The 25,068-nt window shown below is 38.9% G+C and overlaps 2 protein-coding genes across 2 annotated transcripts in view; one reads left to right on the top strand and one right to left on the bottom strand.

Moving 5' to 3' along the window:
- Positions 1-1,005: 1,005 nt before the first annotated feature.
- Fip1 (Factor interacting with poly(A) polymerase 1) lies at positions 1,006-5,508 on the top strand. Its single transcript, XM_013312676.1, has 9 exons — positions 1,006-1,221; positions 1,628-1,846; positions 2,164-2,347; positions 2,837-2,980; positions 3,890-3,963; positions 4,111-4,252; positions 4,388-4,632; positions 4,990-5,063; positions 5,236-5,508. The coding sequence occupies exons 1-9, from the start codon at positions 1,072-1,074 to the stop codon at positions 5,417-5,419; spliced, it is 1,416 nt and encodes a 471-aa protein (XP_013168130.1). The 5' UTR covers positions 1,006-1,071; the 3' UTR covers positions 5,420-5,508.
- A 697-nt stretch (positions 5,509-6,205) lies between these two features.
- pum (pumilio) overlaps positions 6,206-25,068 on the bottom strand; it is a 57,412-nt gene continuing 38,549 nt past the window's right edge. The window contains exons 10-18 of the mRNA XM_013312810.1: positions 13,487-14,018; positions 12,028-12,202; positions 11,298-11,395; positions 10,283-10,490; positions 9,050-9,218; positions 8,719-8,877; positions 8,145-8,339; positions 7,846-8,051; positions 6,206-7,733 (exon numbers count right to left, since the gene is read on the bottom strand). Of these exons, the coding sequence (XP_013168264.1) occupies positions 7,502-7,733; positions 7,846-8,051; positions 8,145-8,339; positions 8,719-8,877; positions 9,050-9,218; positions 10,283-10,490; positions 11,298-11,395; positions 12,028-12,202; positions 13,487-14,018 (1,974 nt within the window). The 3' untranslated portion in view covers positions 6,206-7,501. The remainder of the gene's footprint in view (positions 7,734-7,845; positions 8,052-8,144; positions 8,340-8,718; positions 8,878-9,049; positions 9,219-10,282; positions 10,491-11,297; positions 11,396-12,027; positions 12,203-13,486; positions 14,019-25,068) is intronic.

Below are 25,068 nucleotides of genomic sequence, written 5' to 3'. Positions count from 1 at the left end.
AACATGACTTGTACATTTGCAATGTTTTGATAGGAAAAGTTTGGATTAGGGGACTATTTGGAGCGTCGGCAGTGCAGTTGGCGCTTGACCGGATCATATTTTACATATCCAGGTACGATCTCCGCTATTTAGTAATGAGTTCTTCGAATTTCATGATAACATCCATCAGACATTCTTACTGTAATTACAAATTGCATACAACTGCATAGAAATTCAAAGATATGTGTGAAGTCAACCAACCCTCACCGGCTCTGCATTGTTGAATAAGACCTAGTCGCATTCTTGAGGGTAGGCTCCGAGCTCCTCAGTGGAGTATAGTGTGTCCGTATAGTGAGCTTGATGATGACGATTTGTTTTGCTTCAATGCATATTGTCTTGTTAGCAATTTTCTAAATATTTTACCAACAGAGAGGAGCTAATCTCTTTCCAGTGTTATTCTATTTCTCAAGACAAGAGTGGCACTACTACTCCAGTTCTATCAGAAAATATGATCTATCAAATAAACAAACTGGAACAAATAAGCATTTATCAAAGTTGGGGTATTTTGTTGGTGAACTAAACAATAATGGTATTATTACGAAAGCAATGAGCATTATGTTGCGTTCTTAAAATATGTTCGCTCTAGTCAGAAGATTAAATAAAGTTGCAATTAACGAAATTGTTTTATTTTTCCAAAATTGTTTTCCCTCGAATAATACTTTCAAACGTCAAAAAGGAAATTGACAGATTGATTTTTTTAGGTTGGTAGCAACGTAGACTTGTTCATAATATTGCTAGCATTGAAAATGTCAATTTTTATTCTCCGTTTGTGTATCTAATTAGTCAAGAGTCCCGTCTCTTATTTTATATACTCTTTGTAATATAATATAAATAAATAAGTAATCTTTGATGAAAATGTGTTTGTCTATGTGTAAAGGTCTATCGATGTGTAAAGGTCTATGTTACCAGGTCATAAAAATAAAAACGAGTTTTGTCAAAGGATTATATGCTCTTTGGTATTATTTTGCTCTTCGAACCCATGTGTCAACGAACTTTTTGGGATTGTCATTTATCTGATTATGTCAAACAAAGATGGCAGAGACTGCAATGGAAACGGCGCCCACTGATGATAATGATGATAATTGGTTATATGGTGAATCCAATAATGATCAAGGTGAAAGTGAGACCGCACAAAATAGCGATAAAACGGAACTTCCAAAGGAATCGGCAGAAGTAGCCGCGGTGCGTATACTTTATAACCTATATACCCTATTGTTATTTCATGAATTTTAGAAATAAATATATGGAAACTGGTAGTTATACACTATATGTATATATCACGTTAGTAAAAATACATGAATGGATATTTACTATCGTTGTTCAAACGTGAAATATCACGATAATTATTTTTAATTTATAGAAGACAATTTACATATCTGCATACTAACAAATTAAAAAAATTGGTCAATATGAAATTCATAAACTCTTATCCCATGTAATTTAACTTCAAACAATTATTATCATCGGTTCCTGTGTTACGTTTTTTCTACTATTCAAGTGCTTTTATTAATCTAGTAATTATGGTCGATTTTTAATAAGTGCCTAAATTTAAATCTCTATACAGGAAATTAATCTCTTATTTTTACAGGATAACGAAGAAAAGGAACCAGATGAAAATGATGGAAATAATGAAGATTCTCAATTCAATGATGAGCATTTTGCGGATGTGGGTAGAGACGACCAAGATCAAGGGAATGATGCGGACAGTCAGGATAACGGAGACTCAGACTCTGATGACAGTGATGATGTGAAAGTGACTATCGGTGAAATTAAATCTGGCCCTCAATATGGAAGTTTAAATATTAAAGTAAGTAGTTTAAAGGTCTTATTTGTAAAATAGTGATAACTGATTCGTTTTTTAAATTGTGAAATTTATAGCCAGTGAATCTGTGTAGGAAATATGCTAACAGTTGGTAATTTATATAAAATGGTTTATTGTACCTCAATTTTATGAGTTATCTTTCTTAAAACTAGTTTTAGCTTAATTCTATCATGATTATCATCTCACTCACTGTTAGTATGTTGGTATTATATATCCTTGTGTTTATTTATCATTCACATTCTTCCTTCCATTTAATAACTTGAATAATACATAAACATATTAATAATGGTGTTTTATGGTAGCGTGGTGTGGGTCTGGTGGCATCGGGAGTAAGTGAGAAGCCTCGTGGGGGCACCACTACTGGTAACAAAGTGACTCTAGAAGATCTCGAAGGACCAGGCAGTATTAATGGTGTACCAGCTTTGGAGTTTAACATTGACACAATTGAAGACAAACCGTGGAACAAACCTGGTGCTGATATATCTGGTAAGTTAGAATGTTTTTCCATTTTCAATTGGGATACCATTATTTAATTTATGTTGACATATTAAAAAAAATTATTTCATCCATAGACTTAAAGTATTGAAGTGAATCCTCTTTTTAGACTAGAATACTTCTTGTATTAGGATTTTATAAAATAGCTTTATTAAATTATTCAAACTTTCGTGACACATTACAATAAAGTTGTATATAATAAAAATATATGAATATATGTAAGTGTTTCAGCCATTTTTATATAAATAACTTTATGACTGCATGGAAGGATTTTTTATGGTTGTTATATATATGTACCTCCACTGTGATTTTATTATTTTTTAAATTAATACAGATAACTAATTTTGAGCTGGTGGTTATATAAAATGCATCTTCCATAATAACTAACATTTCCCTTTACTAAGCTACACTTCCTACCCACTTTTTGTCTTGAATAGGTTTTATTTTTGTTTTTTCTAATTTTAAATTGTTATAATTCAGATTATTTCAACTATGGGTTCAATGAGGTGACGTGGAGCGCATACTGCGAGCGTCAGCGGCGGCTACGTGTGAGTGAGGCAGGCGTGGGCCTGCACGCGCCACCGCCCCAGCGTCCGCCACCGCAGGACCGCGGCCGCAACCTCGGTATGTGGCCGTCACGGCACTTTTACATTAATCTTTTGACATAAATGAAGATCCTTGCTACTAACACATACTGGAGTAATAATTTTATGTTACTTCTTACTTTGTAATATAAATGCGAATGTTTAGTTTGATGGAGCGATGTTTGTTTGAATAATTCTCCAAAGAAACAGAACTGATCGCGATGAAATTTGGCATACACATAGAACATAGTGTAGAAGAATACATAGGCAACTAATTATGATTTTTCTTCGTGTGGTCAAAGTCGCGGGCGACAGGTAGTCTTCCATAATCTTTCTGGTATTTGACCTAAGAAAGCTGAGACCTTCTATTCTCACAATCATAAATTACAGATAATTAATTTTAGTACCAATAAAGGATTTTATTGCCATGTATCATTACATCTTTTATTTATTTATATACATTTCTAATATAATACATTTCATATAAAAAAAAATATATACAAAACATATTATATTAAAAAGAGAACACCACCGGCTGCGGAATCCCATGACTCAAACAACCAGTGGTCAGGGCTGCAGAGACAGGAACCTTCTCACGATGCGCGCGGTTTCTAGGATGACTGCCTTTTGTATCGGGCCCTTAATCCAACTGTTTAGCGAGAGCTTCTTGAGATGTTGGTCGAAGCTCTTCGCTATCAGTCCATTTACCGATACGACTATCGGAATAATGGTAGTCGATTTCATGCGCCACATGGCGGTAACCTCGTGAGCCAAATCAAGGTATTTTAACACTTTTTCCTTTTCAGCTTTCACGAGATTCTCGTCATGTGGAATAGTGACATCGACTAACATTACACAACTCTCAGACCGTATATTGCCATTATTATTATCTATCATATAAGATATAAAGTATATATAAGTATAAAGTAAAGAACATTTTAATTTGCAGGTCCGATGAGAACCGATGAAGCTATGCAGCCACCAATGCAGAATAACTATCAAGTTAGGGAGAATACCATTCAAGTATGATGTTATGTTTTTTATCAGTTTTTTTGTAGCCTTAGTTGTTTTTTATAAAAAAAGGTTCAGTAATTTCAAAGATATTCATATTCAGTAATCATATTCATCCAACAGTTGTTGTGTAACGGTGTTTTGTGTTTTGGTTGCTAGGTGATGACTGCGGAGCGGCGCGAGTACGGGCGCGGCGGACACGTGCGCGACGGACCGCCTGAATACTTCGGCGCGCCGCCGCCCGACCACTACTACCCGCCCGCGCACGCCCCCGCTCACCCGCCATACGATGAGCCCTGGGGTATGTATATTGTGCCTCTTTATGGTAAAGCAATGATTTTTTTTTGTAAAAGATCAGCAGATCAAACATCAACTGCCAAATCATCAGGCCAAATCTTATAAATTCAAAAGTGAGCTCGCTTAATGTGTGACACAGGGCATCCCGAAGCCGGAGGCTGGGCGCCGACTGAGATAAAAGAGTTGACGCCGGGACCGTTGGCGATGGGCCCGCCGCCTAGCGCACCCGTTCCACCACCCGCTGGTTTTCCGCCGCCATTCCGCGGGCATCCACACGCCCCACACCCTCACGCTCACCCGCACGCCGGCTACGAGCGCGACCGTGACAGGGACCGGGACCGCGACAGAGAACGGGACCGCAGAGACCGCGACAGGCGCGACGAGGTTTCTTAACATTAATATCTACCTAACCACTCTGTATGCATATTGTTCATTAAATCATAGTTCTGTTTAGAACTTTGGGGCCAGGTGCAGTATAATTAGTGGCACTTTTTGTTCTTTTATTTATTTCTACCTGTCGCCCGTGTGGAATTAAAAAAGCCTAATTAGTAGCCTGTTTGTTCTTCCAGACTATTTTCTACATCTATGCCAAATTACAGCGCAATCAGTTTAGACATTCTGGGGATACTTTCTAACAAACATCCATCCATCCATTTCAACAAATTTATAATATAAGTAAGATGTTGGATTCTGTATCACACAAGAATTTTCTTCACTAATTTGCACTGTTCTATTTTTCAGGATGAGAGGGAAAGAGACCGAGACCGTGATCGCGAGCGCTCACGCTCTATAAAGCCTGACAGAGTTCGGGAAAAGTACGTAAAGTATTCATATAATATTTGAGTATTAAGAAAGGAATTGGAAACTTCTTCAAGAGGAAAGTTTTTAAATTTTTAGCGTGTATATTACGTAAAATATTTATATTGACAAAAATTACTATTACGTATATTACAGTCTACCATATAATTTTCTTAAATGATAACCCAGATCGTACAGACGAGAGCGTTCGCGGTCGCGTTCGCACCGCCACAAGTCGCGGTCGCGGTCGCCGCGGCCACGCGAACGTTCGCGAGACCGAGATCGCTCCAGAGACCGCGATCGAGACCGAGACCGCGAACGAAGCAACAAGTCCAAGACTAAGGACACTAAAGAGAAAGAAGACGAGAAATGACACCTACCACGATACTGGAGCATTCCCAGTCCATGAATCATCCGCTTGCGGCTCTACTTTAATACATAATAAAATATGTTTAAGATTTACGTTGATTTTTTTTCCTTTAATAAATTCCCAACACCTTGAGACCCCACTTTTAGTATATTGGAAGAGTTGATCAAATTTGCCGATGTATGGCAAATGTGAACATGAAGGTGATTCTGAGATTAGCTCGAGCGTTGTTAAACATAGTTAATTACATACCGAAACTAATCAATAGATGGCCAAATAACTACAAAAAAACAATTGATAATAATTAGTAAATAATAAAAAGTAATCAACACTTAAATGACAATATTAACAGGTTTGATTATTTTTTACAAGACTGATTTTCGATAGGTGATAGTTTTTCGTTGTGCTCATAATGTCCATCCCTAAGACATATGTCAGTTAAGTATGATGTAAACTACGTTACCACATTTTTACTTATTCTCTAATAGGAATTTTCATATTTTTGTGTGAAGTTGGCACCCACACTTCATTTTTTGGAATTGAAAGTTATTAATTGATTTTCCTGTTCTTAAGAAATATTATAATTATCACCTTTATGTTACAACAGACAACCTTATCGAAGAATGCGCGTGTAACATGTTACACATCCAATGATATTGAAACTCGGTACCTCAAACTGTAGTCATATTTCTCAAACGGCGTCCTTCTGATAGGTGCGCACGGTATACATTTGATTTGTATTAACACCTGCTTAGCGTAGGAGTTATGGGAAGGGGTTTGTGTGAATAAAAGACGGCTTTGTAATATTATTACAGAAATGCTTTATTAATTAATGTCTAAATAGATGGATCATCATATAAATGTTATCTAGTACAACCTACAAGACAGGGCGGCCCGAGCAACGATCAGTCACACCTCCCTGCTCAGACGCCCGGCCTTATTATTCCATCACATACAGGTTTTACAAATCATTTTGTTAACATTTTTGTACAGCCATATACAATAATTTTATTTTCAATTACATCTAGACGTAAAAAATCTGAGGTGTCTTAGGAAACTACGCTTCCTATAAAATAATTACAGAGGGGAATGAGGAGCAGCTACGCTTGTGACGTGCGACTGACGTGCGACAGACGTGCGACTGACGTGCGACTGGCTGCGACTGGCGCCGGCGGGCGGGCGCGGACTGCCGCCGACAAGCAGCACTCTACAATCATCACTATACCGGCGCGGGACGCGACCGATCTCCTCGGGGCGTCAACTAAATAACTTAATCAGTTACATAAAATATACAAAAATATCATTTTCACAAATTATAAACGACAAACTATACAACCCGGCGCTACACGATATTCGATAAAAACTATGTACGATTTTATAGCCGGTGTTTAAACTTAAACGAGAGCTCGACTTGAACAGTAAAATAATAGCAATAATATAATCACGACTATAGTGCCGATTGTCCAGAACTGCCTGCGGCATTCCTTCGTCGCTTCGGAAGATTCAAGGTCCCCTAGCCCAGCTAACAGTACAGTACATCTACAACGAGCTAAATTACGGAACGCGCGGGCTCGACGGACCGCAGCCTTCCTTCGATTCATAAATTACACGAGAATGAGAGACGTTCAAATATTTATACATAGATTCATACGAACAAGGAATAATACTAGAACACTTACGAGCTAGGAACGCGACGGACGCTAGGCCGCGGCGACTGCGGCGGGAGCAGTCGCGTGTAGCGTGGCGACGGCAACGGCGACGGCGATGGCGATGGCGAGTCGCGTGTTCTGTACATCAGTCTGCCGCCATATGTACAGGGCGTCGCCCGCGCCGCGCAGCCCGGCCGCAGCCCCGCCCGCCCGCCCCGCTACACTACGCTAACTAAACAACTCAAGCTTACGGCGGTGCGGCTGCGCTCGGCCCGCACCCAACTAATACCTAGTCAGATTGTGAAGGCGGCTGCGGCGGGCCAGCTTCTATAGTTACAAATGTACAATCGTTATATTCACAAAATTTATAATAGGCGGGGTGTGTGTGAGCCGCGGGGTGCGGCGGCCTAGCTCCGCGCGCGCTAATACTTTACACGGACTACAGCACGGCGCCGGGCGGCGGCGGCCCAATGGGGCCCAACTCCGGCGCCTTCATGAAGAACTTCTCCAGCTTAGCGATAATGTGCTTGCCGTACGTGTACTTGCGCAGTGAGCCGATGTGCGGCCGTATCTTGTGCATCAGCACCTTGCGCTGCGTGGGCTCCGCCACGTCTATCATCTTCTGCACCACGTAGTTGGCGTACTGATCCTTCATCATTACATGGAGAGCACTGAAAGTATAAAAAGTCTTAAATAACATTTCTAAAACATGAAGAAAAACTATAATGCAGATGATGGTTTGGATATTTTTTGCATGAGAGTAATTATAAAGGGTGTACAAACTTGTCATTAAAGCCGCACAGCTCGTCAATAAGCAGGCCGCGCTCGTTGCGCGTGGCGTGTGAGACGCATTTCTCGACCACATTGGAGGCGAACTTGTGCTGCGAGAGCTGCAGCACTTTGCCGCGCACAGCCGCCACGAGCCGCGCGCGGTCCTCAGCCGCGCCGTGCTCCAGCACGTGTTGCACCACGTAGTTGCCGTACTGGTCCTGCACAATTACATTACTAGTTAGCAATCAGTTACAACAGAGATAGTAGTAGAGACACAAAGTAGCGGTGCATGGTGTGGGTGTGGGTGTGACCTGTATGAGCTGGTCGGTGTGGGCATGCAGCTCGGCCAGCACGGGCGCCGTCTGGTCGGGCGTGCAGTGCTCGAGGATGCGCTGGATGACGCGGCAGCCGTACGGGTGCGTCGACAGCGCGTACACCTGACCCGCGAACGCATTTATGATGAACTGCAGCGCCGTCGGCTCCACGCACTCGATGCACTTCTGCACCTATAACACACACATACATCTCATGATTAACAAAACGCACAAGTAATTTATAAAGTGTCTTAATGGCACATATAAATGAATACATAATTGTTGAATGAGGTAGTAATAGGAGACACTAGAATATGGAAATATTACAAATTATACTAAAATTATAAAATAATACTACACTGACGTGAGAATGCAAAAATTCTAACTTGGCAGCCGGCTGTTCTGCTTGATGATAATAATTATTTTGACCATTTATTACAATTAAATCGATAAGTGAGGAGACATTCTGCATTACATTGAATTATATCAGATTTGGGTTAGTTTTACAGTATTAAATCAACGAACACTTTTAGTAGGTGTATTTTTTCGTAACAAAAAACAATGTACTTACGACATGATTTCCGTTTTGATCTTTAACACACTTGAGCACGTGTCCGTCGAGCTCGCGCACCACCTCCTGCTGCTGCTCGGCGGGGATGGACTCGAGCGCCTTCTGAATCACGCGGCAACCGTACATCTGCAGCGCCAGCGCCAGCACGTGCCCTCGGACCTGCACGTACACGTCTTATATTATCTTATGTTTATGCGAACTAACGCGAACAGTTAGCATGTGATGGGTATGTGGATATCAATCATTTCTTCTCCAGTAAATTTTTAACTGTTGTATAAAATAACTTAAATTTAAACGAATACCTAGCTAAAAGTATAGCTTTCAAATGTACCTTTTGCGCTAGTGTTGTTTTCTGTTCGGTTGTACCAAACTCAAAGAACTTCTGTATGACATAATTTCCAAAGACATCGGTCATGAGGCTGTACGCTGCGCCAATTATTTCATTGAACACCATTTGTTTCTCGGGAACTGTGGCCCTTTCCAACTTCTGCTGAATAAACCTGGAACAAGCGACGAACTCTTACAATCACGTGGCTTTGATATATGTTACACACTCAATGACTGATACAACTACTTTCAATTGATGACAGGATATTAATAAAATAACAATCGCGACACATTGCTTGTACAATCATACAACCAAAGTTTTTCTCTTGACGAAAAAGGGTATCTAATTCCTAATAAAGTGTAGACAAAGTAAACAGACATACACAAAAAAATATGACTACAAATGAAAAACATGTCGAAGTTAGCAAAGACCTACATTGACCATTTTCCATCAAAAACTTTATTTTACCCATGGTTCCATATGTCTAATAAGCGGCACAAAGCTAAAATATTATGTAGAGTGCGCTTTTACTAAAAGTTGACAGTAGACTCATTGTTATAATGTTTTTGTTATAGTTGCACTATACAGATTGTACTTTAAAACAAAAATGTAACCACACGATTTGTAACAACTAACTGACGAATATGTACTATTTCATTTAGCCCAGTGAGAAATTTGCGAGCGACTGTTTATAGCCGAAACGTAGTGGTAGGTAGTGATCGCAACAAATAGAAAAATACGTTTGATCTGTCGTGGAACTTGGTTAAGGAAATATAAATATATATGTATGTATATATTTCCATTAGTCATATGTGCATTTACGGAGCGCAACGCATTTGTATGTAATTAATTGGTACATGCCAACAGGTAGTATTCGTAAGACAGCACCATAGGCGAAAGAACTATATTATTATTCATCTTCTCAATTGCAACACAAAGAAACAGATATATAAGACCATATTCAAACTTGTACAACATTATTTAATTTTTTTAAATTGATTTATACACAATGTAAAAAGCAAATTACTCGAAAGTAAAAAATCTCGGCAAGTGATTATCGCTTAGTGCGGTGATGCTATGCTGTAACTATTTTATCAATTACGACGATACACGATACGATATACACGACATATCTTACAACACGGCCATCGAGCGACGTTCTCACAACGGACAAGACAAATTATTATAAAGAATAAGATGTTTTAGATGAAAGATAAGTAAGGAAATGTTGCAAACCTAGAGCCGTGCTGATCCTGTGAGAACTCTACAATGTGGTTGGCGAGGTCGCGCAGCTGCAGGTTGGGGAAGCGATTGTTGCGGAAGTCCTCGAGCAGGCGCGAGCGGCCGGCGGGCGGCTTCTCACCCACCAGCGCGCCCACGCCCACGCCGCTCACCCCGCCTACGCCCACGCTGCTCACGCCCCCCACGCCGCCACCTACAAGTTCTGGGGATAAAACTGTTTAATTAATAAACAAAGCTAACAAAGTCAATTTTACGTCTACTTCACAGTGATACATCAAAAAGTAAGGAAAGTGACTTTTTAAGAAAGCTACAAAATTAATAAACTTAAAGAAAATTAATTCTTGAATGTGTATAAAAATATAATCTGAGCAGTGGCAGTGGTCCCGAATTTACTTATGTAAAAACGGTACACCATGATGGTGATATTTGAATAAAAAATCATACATCCAGTAGTAATTGACATGTCACATAAGACGATAAAACGATTTCACTAATCGTGTGACATTTATCACATACAACTCACACGAGAGCCCTCGTAAGACGACAAAAGATAATAATCTCGCTAAATTATCGTCTTTAATTTACATTCTTTGTTACGTCGACTTGTCATACTATTAAGCACAATCTGCTGTAAATTATTATATTATTCCGTATAACATTATTCGTACAGATTACATTTGTGGTGTCTTGTAATCGCATCTGACAGCTTCAATATAAACATAATATATGAATATTTTATTTAAGCCCAAACAAGACGAGAATTATTACCACTTTTCCACACAATATTTAATATTTTTCTAAGAGCAAGAAAATTATTTACAGTCGATTTAACCAAAGCATTGCGCAAATCTCCATCAACATACAACACAGTTTGCTTAAGTAATTCGTGCAGTATTATGTACAGCTGATATTTATATTCCTGGTTTATATATACAGAGAGCATCCAATCCGTTGTATCAACGGCATGTTGTGCGCTGTGTTGCGCTGTGCAGTGGAGTGTTGTACCAACCTGAGATGGTGCCGACCCCACTGAGCTTGCTCAGTAGCGAGGAGGAGGAGCCGAACATTCCGTTGGACGTGAGCCCCTGCGCCAGGCTGCTGACGGCTCTGCAATATAAACAAACCAACGCTCATATCTAGAACATGCACCCCGGTTCAGCTCACACACGTCATGTCGCCGCTGAAAATGTTTTGCATTATGTTTTATTATTCATCATGCCTCAAACTAATTCTAACGATGTAACTGTACATATTATAAAATTCACAATTCAAAGTCTAAAAACACGATTTACAAAGCTTATTTACAATGTTACACACCTTGTACACGCAGATATCTGCCACACGAACGGCATCTCTCTTTCCATATTAATAAAAACATATTTTGCCCAAAAATTGGAAGCGGAAAAATAATTTTAATAACAACAATTAAATGTATATTAGGAGACTGCAGATAAATATGGCGCAGGTTGTTATGTTCCAAAGGTCAAGGACAATAATATCTACCTATCTATCTATCTATGAGTACATGAATCTGTTTTTTTGAATATTTGTTGTTATGGGGGTAATTAAACGACCCTTAGGAATAGGTCGAAGAAATAATGGATGTGTAATAAAGTATTTAACATTCATTGCAGTTGACATTTGTGATTTTAACGAAAAAAAAAGACAGGAAATGTGGTAACCATCAGGCGATATTAGTAGTTGATTGCGCGGGATGGTATGTGTGGTGTCATGTGTACCTGTACTTGGCCGTCTCTGCGCCGGGCGCCGCCGATACGGGGCGCAGGCCGACGGGGCCGAGCGCGAGCGGCGGCGAGAGGGGCGAGGGCCCCCACTTGCGCGCGTACTCCTGCAGCGCGGCCGCCGGTCCGCCGCCGCCGAACTCCAGCGAGTCGCGCCGCGTGGCTGCGCCTCCTGCAACTGCCGACATGCTACCTACACCTGCCACGTGCACGCGGCTGACACACGTTGAGATACACACGAGTACATCTCTACGCACACGCTATTTACAATTACACACTTCACAATCTTTTTTTGCCTCTTGCGCTACTCTATACAATATTTACACTTTCGACTACATAATGTTATAAGTAGTAAAAAATAGTTAAACCATCAAAATGTACGATTAGTGCACAATACTGTAGACACCCACAATTATTGAATTGTCATATATTCAAAGATAAAAAGGAACACGTTAAAGTACACAATATTGTATTTTGTACACTATGCTATATTAGCAAATGAAGCAAGCTGATTACGATATATTTATGTATAGCTTCAAATAATTTCGTTGTAGAGAGAATTTTAATGTTTTGGCCAGTGCCACGACTTTATTTTATTAAACAACGCGCGCTGCATGGATTCATGTGATTTTCTAATTAAAAAACATAATAGGATTTAAGACATAGTATTCTAATTAAATACAAAAAAAATCATAGAAAAAGCGCGAACCATTTTTTTAATGTAACCCCTCCATCAATAATTTACTCATAACATAAAAAAAGTAAAAATGGTCATGCTTATTAAAATATTTACAAGTTAAGTATACAATAAGCACTTACCATTACTAAAAATAGTTATTTATATAACTTTAATATGAACTTTTGTATACAGATAAAACATTCAAATAATTTGTCTAATTCTGACAGAATGTAAAAAATCTTTTTACATATATGTACCTGAATACTATGTATCGTATTATACAAATATGTATATAATCATATTTATGCTATTATTGATGCCAACAATGACCTACAATTACAACTACCAGTAACTTTGGCGTTACAGTGAACGTGACAAATTGTGTTACGATGTTCAGGAAGTAAAATATTTTACTCATGTACAAATTTGAAAATGTACGAGAAAATAAAAACTTACATATTTTGCAAGCGAAAATATTTTTATGGTATATTTTTCTTCTAGGAATGACATATGAATAACAAATTATGTATAAAAGTAAAAGATGAGAGGTAAGAGAGAAAAGATATCGAAAGTAGTACTATTAAATAATCGAGCACAAGAACAACAACAAACTTTTGTTATAGGATGCAAACAAAACTGTATGTTCATCAGTAAACATATTAGACAGCGTTGTATGATGCGCGCGGTTTGTTTTCATTTGTCGTTGTTTCAATTTGATGTTATCGTAATAAAGTTTGTTTTGTTGCGGTGTGGCGCGTGTGGCGTGTGATGACTCACCGGTCTGCTGGGGCTGCGGCTGCGGCGGCTGGTGTGCGGCCGGCGGCGCGGGCGGTGCAGGCGTGGCGGCGGCGTGCGCGGCCGGGTACTGGCGCGGCGCCAGCACGCCGCCTGGCGACACTAGGCGTAGCGGCGTGCCGTTGCGGCCACCCAGCACGATGGACCCGGGATCATAGTACGGGATCACGTACTGGCCCTGGCCGTTCACCTGCTGCTCGCCTTGCTGCGGCGTGAGCGGCCGGCGCGGCTGCTGCGCCTGTTGCTGCGCGGGCGGGGCAACCAGGCCCGGATACATGCCCCATGGTGCAGCCATGCCATAGTATGGCGGGACGCCGGCGATCACGGCGCTCACATACGGTGTACCTTCTTGGCCAGTGTTTATTACGTAAGGTGCTTGTGTGAAGGCTTGCTGAGCGGCTAGCTGCTGCTGCAGTTGGTACTGTTGTTGCTGTTGTTGCTGCTGCAGGAGCTGCAACTGTGCGGCCGCCGCCTGCCCGCCAGCCGCCGCCGCCTGCTGCGATCGGAAGAGTTGCTGTAACAAGGAGAATTTGTACATTATAAGCCGATCCTTTGAATAAAAAATCAAAAATTAAAATAGGAAAATAGCTACACGAGCGCATAAAGATACTTTAGGTTTAATTAATAGCAGAACACATCGTTTAGTATTTTTTATCCAGAGCCGCGGCGCCCGGGGTTGCTTCGGGTAAAGCGCGCTAATTAACACAATCGTTAAAAAAGTTAATAACAGGCCGAGCCGCTGTCCTACGCATGTGCCGCTGCCGGCACTCGGACCATAAGCCTTCTCTTTGCTATCCCGCAAAAAAGTATTCTTTTCTAAATCAACGAGATTATCCATTGTAAACATTAAAAACTAGAAAAGTGTTATTTTTCGTATTTGCTTTTATATTTAGGATTTAACTGGATTAAATAATCCACCTATTTGACAAAGTTGGGACAGGGAACATTTGTATAGGATGAAAAATGTTCATGGCAATATATGCAAGATCACTCGAGTCTGATGTGGTCACCGCGGTATTAGATTACTAGTGATTACTAGTAGTTTCTGTCCATAGCTCGCAGATTCGAATGGGCTATAACTTTCTATATTTTTAACTTAACGTTATATTGTTCCACGCATAGTTTACGTACTGCAAACTTCTACAAGACTGTGTTGGTTAAAAATATAAGAATGTTTCGGTGTAAAAATATAAACAATGGTATTTGATTGATATTTTAGGCGTCGGTATTTTGAATGAGGTGAATCACAATATGAGAGCGCGTTATATGTATGTGTGTGATGTCATCGCGTGCGGCCGGGCTCCATTTACCTGTTGAGAGGAGATTAGTTGGCGCGGCTCCAGCGAGCGAGCACGGAGCCGTGCCGCTGTAAACACTGAGAACAGCAAGCAGGGAGCACTCTGCATACGTTAGCCTATATGTAGAGGCCTATCGCTACTTGCTAATACTATCCGCCAAACAAATCGATTTAATCCGGATTTTACAACAAGACCTTGTAATGATATTTACATAATTTTGTTTATTACGTGCAAAGCTAACGTTTCTCTGGAAAGTTTCAAGAGTTAACTGTTGAGTTAAAAAAAATTAAATAAACTTTGCGAGAGCTTTTATATCAATTGCCAGAAAAATAAATAAGCTTTAAAATTGTTCAGAATCGGTTTACAATTTCGCTATATGGTTGTTAAGGGAACTGAAACAGATATTCAAATTCACAGAAAAAAAACTGGGATAACAAATAGATGTTATAACACTGCACAATATTGTAGGAGAATATTAAGATCCGAATCATATACCTACGCATATATCTACATGCGCTGCTTTGGTTCTATGAATATTTTTTTATTCGACTCATTATTATCCAAGTACTTAAATGCCGAGAATCTTTGAAATACCGACGTGCACGTGTATTTTTCCACAGTAAATGAGCAATATACTACTACTAACCTTTTGTTAAGCATAAGGGGTTTCCTACAAATAAACATCGAGAAACGTTGAACACGTAATCAAATTAATTCGTTTAAAAAGGCTTCACATAGTCTGTCTATAAAAATATTTACATACATACGATTCATTTGTAAATATACCGACGCTATATCAACTGTATCAAAGCAAAGATGAGCCTACAGTGCAGACCACGGTAACAAGTCACTTCTGTAAAAAAAATCTGCTGCCCCTATCGTTATTACTACCCATAATATTGGAATACAGAATAAAATCTGAAATTATTGCAGACAATAAGTTTTTCTGCTTAGAATCTTAATATCTAGGAACTAAATCAGCTTTGATAATAATGTTGTAACGTAGGTTGTTGTTTTATTTGCGAAAAAACTCAATGGCCAAACAACCTGTCCACCACGTCTTGGTTAATATTTGACATTTACGATCAGCACACTTCACTAATTCATCATTGACGTTAATGTTTGAGTGAAGCAACCAAGTCATTGAATTTTAAAATACACCTAAAAGCTGTAACCTCAAAGCTTAAGAAAGTATTATATGTTTAGGTGCCTACCTATGTTAGCTCACCAATGTAACAATTTAATGAATGAATGAAAAAAAACCTCAGTATTATTTTTGTCTTTTATTTATCGTAAAACGGTAGCCAATACTAATTCTTCTAATTAGCAAGAGATAAAGAGAGCCTATGGACATGGAAAAAGGCTAAGACTACAAAGTATGATTAATTTCACAGCGAAGAGTAGCAAAGGGACCGAAAACAGATGGCAGGCAATCGCGATCGTAATTTTAATTACGATGTTTCTATACCCGTGGAGCTATTCAATTTTTCATTAGCTAATTGACACGAAATGATTATTATATCACTTCGTTATTTTGTGTCGCAGGCTAATCCAAAGTGCGAGAGCGCGGCGCGTAAAGCCGCATTTGATGGCGCGATGGCATAAAGTGGTGTTGTAATTGAGCGGCGTGAGCTGTGCGCACGTGCCGCGGACCTGGGCAACTTGACCGCAACAAAATTAAGTCGCTCGTGTCGCTGTGGTGCGGCGGCAGAGGCGGGAGGCACCGTCTCGCATTCAATTAGATGTTCAGTAATCCGGCTGCGGCGAGCTCCGATACCAATTACGGGGTTATTAGTGCCGGTGGCGCGCTCGTGCCAGCTCCGCCCGCTCATCCATGCTGTTACATCTGTCTTGAAATATCCTTGCTATAATTCTAACATTATCCTTTACCTATAGCAACTATATGCAGCTAGTTTGTACAAGTTGTTGATACAAATTGTTTATTACTATTAGATGTAGGTATTTCCAGATTGCGTGTCATGCTGAATCACTTAGTGTGAGATACGTTTTCGTGATATCGAAGACGACGGTAACATAGGACGCTATTTATTATTTACGCGGACACCGAGGAAAGAGCGAGCACCGCGACACTCCCGCGAGAATCGCACGCCCGAGGCGTCGACAAACAAATTACGCGACAAAGCAATCAATTATAAGGACAAGAACGGAGCTGTGCCTCTCGAATCGAACGCTACGTCAACAACAAGCTTTTAACGGCGACGAAGAGGAGGATACTAGGTGCGCGCAGACGATCTCGACAATCGTGCATTTACCACCTTTTCCAGTAAAATTGTTTGCCCGACAGAATTGAACGTTGTAAATTGACAGAAAAACATTTTAGACGGCAGCGAATTAGATTGTCGATCGAGAACAAAAGCTAATTTGGGGTGAATCCGAGTAGACGGGTCGGGAGTCGCAACGAGATTACAGGGATACCCCGCGCCGCAGCCCTGCCACGACGCCGCCGCCGTTGACGTATCTTGAGCTAACGAGTTTATCTGCCCCGCGGGCTGCCACACCGACGATGCTCATCTCCTTTGCCATCAGACGCTAAATGTAATCAATTTCGACTTAATCATTTTTTTAAAGAGGAGTAAATAGGTACAGAAATAGAAGAAAATAGACCTATTGACTTAAAGAGAAAAAAATATATATTAAAGGTACATCTAGAAAAGTACATACATTTCTATTTTAGGCCGCATCTTTTAGATGTTGTGATGAACAGATATAATAAGCTTTCTTATCAAGATTTAACACCAGTGTTCAAATACCAGCTAAAATGCTCGCACATGGGTCTACCACATAAGCAAAGTATCACCCATAGTCTATTGGTATTCAGCTTGATTTCTGTGCTAGACATGAAAGTTCCGAAAACATGAAGTGCCTTGTCGTTCGAAAGCTATTGTTTTTGTGTAATCAAACCCTATACATGATCTAGTTTAAAATATCTAAGATATAGCAGTATCAACAAGTTGCTCTTTATGTAGTTTTGAAAAAAGCACACAACTCGTGCCTGTACAAATGTTAGTTTTATGTAACGTTTTTGATTGGATACCTACAATGCTCGAGAACGGTTACAAGATTTTCATGAAAAGGTGGTAAAGGGCGAGGGCGGATCCCAGTTGGGCGGGGCTTTTGCCACGCCTTCCTCGCCCACGCCCTGTCACTCAATACAACTTAAAATTGTTATCGCGAAAATACAATTAGTAAATGAAAACTACAATATACTGGAACATGAAACAGTTTGTAAAGAGAAACGAATTTTGTCACCAAATTTCTTAATTTAATACATTTATTATTCAAATAATAAACACTTAATAATAAATAATTAATCCAATATTATCGTTTTTTTTAAAACTATGGAAGCCTTTTTAGTGACGTCAACATAAAGTCATACTTTTAACAGTGGTAAATCCCTCAACAACAATATTTGTTGGGTGCACGAATGAGCCGGATCGACCGGTGAAATACCACGACCACCCAGAAAACAGGCGTGAAGTGGAAGCAATTCCACGTTTTGTCCGATGAGTGTGGCTGCTGGAGGTCTAATATTTGCTGTAGCTTTGATATATCGGTGAATTAAGGTGGCTGCTCGTTTGCCACAAAATATGTATAAAAAAGCTACTATCTAGTCATCGATTTAATAAATTATTTATATACCTGACCAAACCTTGAGTTGGGTTAAAAATTTGTTATGCTATTAATTAAAATATTATACTGAAAATGTTGTAATCATCGGTCAGTATTGTAATATCAAAATACAATCGTAACTACGTGATTAAAAAAATGCTATAGTATGTGTATTACATAATTCTATATATTTGTGAAAAGTTCGCATATAGCAGAATAAACCTAGTAAAATACTACATCACCTACACCAGCCAATCTTCATTTAGATAATATTTGTAGCGTGTTAATATCAGGTAGGTTCCTGCTATGTTCGATGTCGTGAAACAGGGATCGTGAAATAAAACATATATTGACATTACATCATTATTCCTCAATATGTACAGAAAGAAAATTCGTATCTTGCCCTGTGTGCTTTTTGTTGACGAAGAAAAGAACAAAACGTTTAGTCATAGAGAATTTACGTGCTAAGTTGGATCAAATAGTACCTACATTGCGAGTGCAATCCAACATCAAATGTTAATATTGATACAAAAACACTTTTTAAAATTCGAAATTCATACGATCCGCTTACGTACGATCAGACTGATGTTCTGCAGTCGAAAAAAACTGAGTAAATACGGCATATAACAAGTAAAAAAACGTGTATGTTGGTAGAGTTGGTATTTATCGATGTAAAGTGGCGTTCGAGCTATGTGTGGTTCGAGGGTGCGGGGGATGGTTGCGGGACGGGCGTGGCCGGACGATGCTTTTATCAAAATTAGCAGGCGCGCCCGCGCCGCGTCGCTCGGCGCACCCCTATCGTAAAACACCACCGTCATCACCGCCGCGGCGACCTGGGAGCCGCACCTTCCTGTCGCTCCCTGTCCACTTACACTTACAATATGTTTCTGCAACTCGACTTTTATAGATCCATCAATACTACATTATCTATTCATATCCACCAAATGATTTGTATCTTGACGCAATGAGATAGATTAGTGTACACATTAACAGTGAAATAAGTTTTAATTGAACGTGTTTTATAATGAAATCATTTAAACAATTATAAACAAAATGTTGTTAACATTTTATTATGTAGCTCAAACAGTTAAACCGGTTTTGAAGAGTGAGTTGCCATTATTAGATGCGTATATAACGCCAAAATTGCACGGGGAATATATGTTGCTTTTTTTAAATAACTATTTGGTTGTTTTGCTTTCTACCATTCTCTGTTGTTCATGTCAGCTGGCAACAACGAACTAGTCGATCGAGAGCAGAAAGAAGAGGGAAAAAAGTCAGCAGATATACATGTAGTTTTATTTTTTTGACAGCGTGATATTTAAACTCGCTTGGCTCAAGAATAGCCACGAAGTCACATAACCCTCTTAGGACAGAGAAACCTCTAATGCTGCTTGAATAGCAAATAGGTTACACTCGAAAGCTGAAAAGCAATGTAAGGATTTATAGGGATCTTTTTATGTTCACAATAATACAGAAGAATGTCTAGCACAAACAAAAATGATGGATATATCGGTGTGCATAGGTAAATTGTATTAAATGACAGAGTTCGCTTTGGCATTATTGGCGAAAAATAAGTTGCAAGCAATACCTGAAATTGGTACAAACATTCATTCGATAGAAACTTTTATTATTAATCATAGCAGTACACGAAATAAGAAATTTTGGTTTTCTGAAATTTTTAAATAGCCGGCTTCAGTTTTATCTAAGAATAAAACATTAAGCAATAGAAATACCATCCAAGGCCAAACAGAACCAAAAAATCATTACACCTCTGTATATATAATAATATAAATCAATGTTGCTCCAAGTGTATTTCGGTGGTATACATAATTATTCATTCAGATAATTTTATAGCTTTAATTTTTGTATCTAGTACGATAACATAACTGATGCTCTATATAGATTCAAATTAATTTCATTAGGTTAGGTTAGGAGAACAAAATATTTATTATTTTCACATTAACAATCTATTGTTTGTAAGATACACAGTAAAGTTCCTGGTATAAATGTATGTAATAAAAACAGCTTGTGCCTGCTTTAATTTTGAATGGCGTTGTAGTCATAATTAAAGAAAGAAATGTTTAATTGCGCAACAGGGCCACTGCCAAATTTACTATGGACCGATGAATAGAATATTAATGGTTCTAAATAGTCGTTTGCACTCAACGTGTGACACAATATGTCGGTCAAACGAACGCTGCAAGACTAGAGGACGCCGAGCGCACATGTAGATGACTACATTATCATCTGTATGCGGGCTGGCCTGTCGTACTACTAACCATTGACTCAATCGCCATTTCTAAACAGAAATCTGATACTATCACACAACAAACAAATACGTTTAAATAATATAAAACCGCTAGTCTTATACTTAAGCGATAAACATAATCATGGAAATAACATGACTTTCGTTATTGATGACGTATAACAAACACTTCTCCTAAAACTAAGAGAAAGAGTAAATAATAATTTCTACCAAACGCTTTATTGAAGTTACAACTCCTGTTCGCCGCTCTAGTACCTACCTAGTATTCCACGAAGTTGCTATCAAAAGTATTGTTTTTGCATATATGTAATTATATCAAAATCATGACCAGTCATAGTAATGTAGATCACATCTCTCAAAATATTCGTAACATTTCATTTTGCACTGGAAGTCCATATCTGCTATCAGTTTCCCGCATCTTCATAATAAGTGTAATTTCATGGCAACTATCCAAAGACTACATGCCAGTGAATGAAATAATATCACGGAAGAATTCGATTTGGCAAAAAAAGTAGGCTGAGAATACCACACCTGCTTTATGATTTGTTACAATTATTTTGTAAGCAATATGGGAAAGCCATTTATAAAATTAACCCTAAACTTTCAAAAGATTAGGTACATTCGCACGTTCTCTTTTTCAAGGTATATTAAAATAACCGTATGAGCGGTGCCACATCGAAAACAAAGTCGGAAATGAAACATTAAGGATGCGAAGGTGGTGAAAATATGAATATATTACACAGCAATACGAGCGATGTAATCACACGCACGCGAGTCAACGGAGGCCTGCGCGCCTTACTACGCTGCAATATTATTTGTAAAACCAATAATTCACCTACCGTTCACTTTCATTTTGCGGCAATATTCAAAATAATAAAATATGCCCTGTATAAAAGAAACAAAACACGAAACTAAATAATTTTATAAAACACAACATATGGAGTGGTAATATACAACGCGACGTAAAAATCGTGGTATGGTTTAGGTTACAACGGACTTGGGGGCTTTTTGTTAATATAGACGTGAGGGCGCGAAAGCACCAGGCACCGGCCGGTAACGAGAGCGCGTAATGAAGTGCCGCGTTAGGTCCTCCGCTTCAATTTTCCACTAACTAGACGTGTAACGCAACAACATATACATACGTTCAGTATCTTACTATTATGGCAACGAATACTGAAATTGTACTTTTTCTTTTGGAAATCCGATGAACATTACAGCTACGATTTGTTCAGATTATCCTTTGTCGAATTTATATATGTTTACCAAATTTCACATATATATATACTTGAGAGGTATATGCTATATAAACTGATTACATTATTTATGTGTAAGGTGAATAAAGTTTTTACTTCTATAAATAAGAATAAACCACGTTCCAACTGAGGTAACGGTATAGACGTAACAGAATGCATCGTTGTTTTGTTCCGCGAGCCGTGAGTGTTGAAATCAGTGTTACCGCAAAAATCACAAAAATCGAGTCTGTAATAAAATAGTTTCTAAACTCAGATCGCTCATAAAAAATATACACGGTGAGATGAACTAAGAGAAAGTACAACAAGAAAGGGGAACAACAATCTGTTTACGACTAACTGCAATAACTATTTTGACAATTTAAACAAACAAGTGTTGGTTTGGCCATTGTGTGGCGATCATTTAAGATTTGACCATAAAAACGAATAAATATTAAGGTTATTAAATCATATACCACAAGAATAACTAAATAACAAGCTTAAATAGTTTGAGTATAATTTGCTCAAATACTTTTTTTTTTATAGAAAGAGGATAAGTTTTGTAAAATGTTCTACATGTATTGTATATATCAAGACTATGAGGCAAATAGTTGGAAAATGAGGACACTTATCGGAAATGATAATGTTTAATCAAACGCAGCAAATCTCGTTAAATAATATCCTATCTTAGGCAACAACAAACGTCGTATGCGCGGTGAAACGTCCGCAATTCTAACTGTACAAATTAATAAAACTGCTAGCTTTTTCTTGAATGTCGTGAGAAGGTCTGACGACCTCTAACGGTACGCTGATCTCATTTCATCGTGTTTTCAAACGTCAATGTTGTTTTAATGAAAATTAGTAGATATGAGAATGTCAGAATTTATTTACTTTTGTAGATATTTTAAAGTAAATAAAGACGAATAAAGATATAGATTCCGAATAAGGACATAAGAAACGATTTAGTGCGGGGACAGTAAGATGGGTGAGGTGAATGTACGCACGAAGTGTGCCACGCGCCGGAGAAATACTTCGGAGTGGATACCGTTAGTGGAACGCGGTCAGGCCGCCCGGCGCGGTGTTACCGGTGTTCGTGTCTACAATACCACCGCCACCTCTAAAACTTGCCAGCGAATTGAGTGGATAACAGGCTGCATATATTTGACTTATTTGAAAAAATATATACATGCATTCATAATTAGCATCAGATATAAACACTGAAATATAGGAAAAAGCTTATTAGTCTTTTAAACAAAGCGATGGCTTGAGAAAATTCCCCCCTGAATGCAGCTCTTCCGAGCGTGGTAATCGGAGCGTTTCTAATACCCACGCTTTGACTCGGTTTCACCGCACGCTTCTTGCCTCCCGCGTTCTTATTTATTCGTTTTGCGAAATCGTTTGAAACATGATATCGTTCCGGAGTAGAGTACTTCGAGACTATACGTTCTCACAGAACTTCACACGGACTTCTTGCATCCTAGTCGGTGTTGGTTATTGAATTCCATCGATAACTGTCGACAGCACTAAACAATATCAGCTTACGAGGAAAAAGAAAATTCAAAAGCGTTTACGTAGAGCAGAGTCGTTTTTTAGGGAAGTGTTAAGGGGAACAAATGAATATTTTTCACAATAATTATGCTTGATACAGCAGGTAAGGCGTGAGAGGCCGCGATGCGGCGGGCGCTACATTTGCATCACAAATGCGGCCGCCCCGCGCTCCCTACGTCCGCGCAGTGCTCGCCCCGTATCAGACAATATCACAATCAACATCGCGTGGACGCTTTTTGGTTATCATGTGATTGCCGATTGTGGTTCACCATAATCGCTGCAAGATTTTCCTGTCGTTCTCACTTTTTGTAATTGTACAATCGTTAATCGAAAAATTACGAAGACGGCGAAATAAAAGAAATGGAATTGCGTCTACATGTCGCAGTCAAAGGAAACATAATAATAAATGGTTTATGTGCTATATATCGTATGTTATAGTCCGTTCCAGGGACAATTTATTGCATAATCATATCGTCTAAAATGGTAGGTTCGTTCTCGAACGGCAAAGGTAATGCGAGTAAAAGCGGCCAAGTTGAGAAGCGATGAATTAATAACGAACTTCTCCCGCGACGCGTGATGACGGCCAACAAGAATAGCGCATTAGATGCGAACGGCAAAAAAAAGAAAATCACCAGCTAATTATCGTCTACTTCCTTTTTCAACTTGGAAAAAATTAATAACTTTAAACTTAAAGAGGCGTTGGTTGGTTTACTCTAATTTGTTTAGAAGCAAAGAAACAGAGAAAGTATGGTTTTTAAACAGGTCTAAGTATAAATATATTTTGAAATAATAATGTTTTTGATTTCTGTGTTGAGTCAAAAATATATAATTTTTTATTGAAATTACCCAGTTAAAATTGATGTTAAGTTAGGAAAACTGCAATGGGAGCATTTACAATATTGATAAATCAACATCATAATGTATTAAAGATTTCTAGTGGTACTACAGGTTAACACTAGCGCATGCAACCGTGAGTTTCCAATGCCGAAACACATGAACAAAAGGTATTTTCATTTCTCTAATTTTTTTTGATAAATCTAAATATGAAAGATAATGTACATATGTCATTGTACAGGTGTTTAGATAACATGATACAAAAGACGAGTCAATCACGATTGTAATAAATGAGGCACCATTTGTAAAACCCAAGTAGGGATGTTACACGTTGAAATATGACGACTATTCCGTCTAAACGATGCAATCACAGACGGATTTAGAGGTTTTAGCTTGACCCGCACCTGTTTACGCCGACCCCTTTGCAAGTGATAATAAAATGTTCTATGAACTTATAAAACAATAAACGTTTTAAATTAACTGCTTTAGTACATGTAAGTATACGACAAGGTATTTGTAAAATATAAGATTGAAGGTAGAGTAAACGCATAGTAAGGCGGGTGGGATAGGACCCATATTGAAATAAATCCCCCGTGGAATGGCTCAGTTCGAAATTAACCGAGGTGCCGTACGTGGCGTTAGGACGACGGAACGGGTGGTAAAACGGCTCTTAATTAAATCAAGTGACACGTCTCGTAGGTAACTTCAATCTCACGACCTCAATATAGTCGTGAATCAAGACAACCTGCTCTTTTCTGC

The sequence above is a fragment of the Papilio xuthus genome, unplaced genomic scaffold, assembly GCF_000836235.2.
Source record: "Papilio xuthus unplaced genomic scaffold, Pxut_1.1 DF827597.1, whole genome shotgun sequence".
NCBI lineage: Eukaryota > Metazoa > Arthropoda > Insecta > Lepidoptera > Papilionidae > Papilio > Papilio xuthus.
The sequence above is the reverse complement of the archived record's forward strand: the minus strand, read 5'-3'. Positions and strand labels throughout refer to the sequence as shown.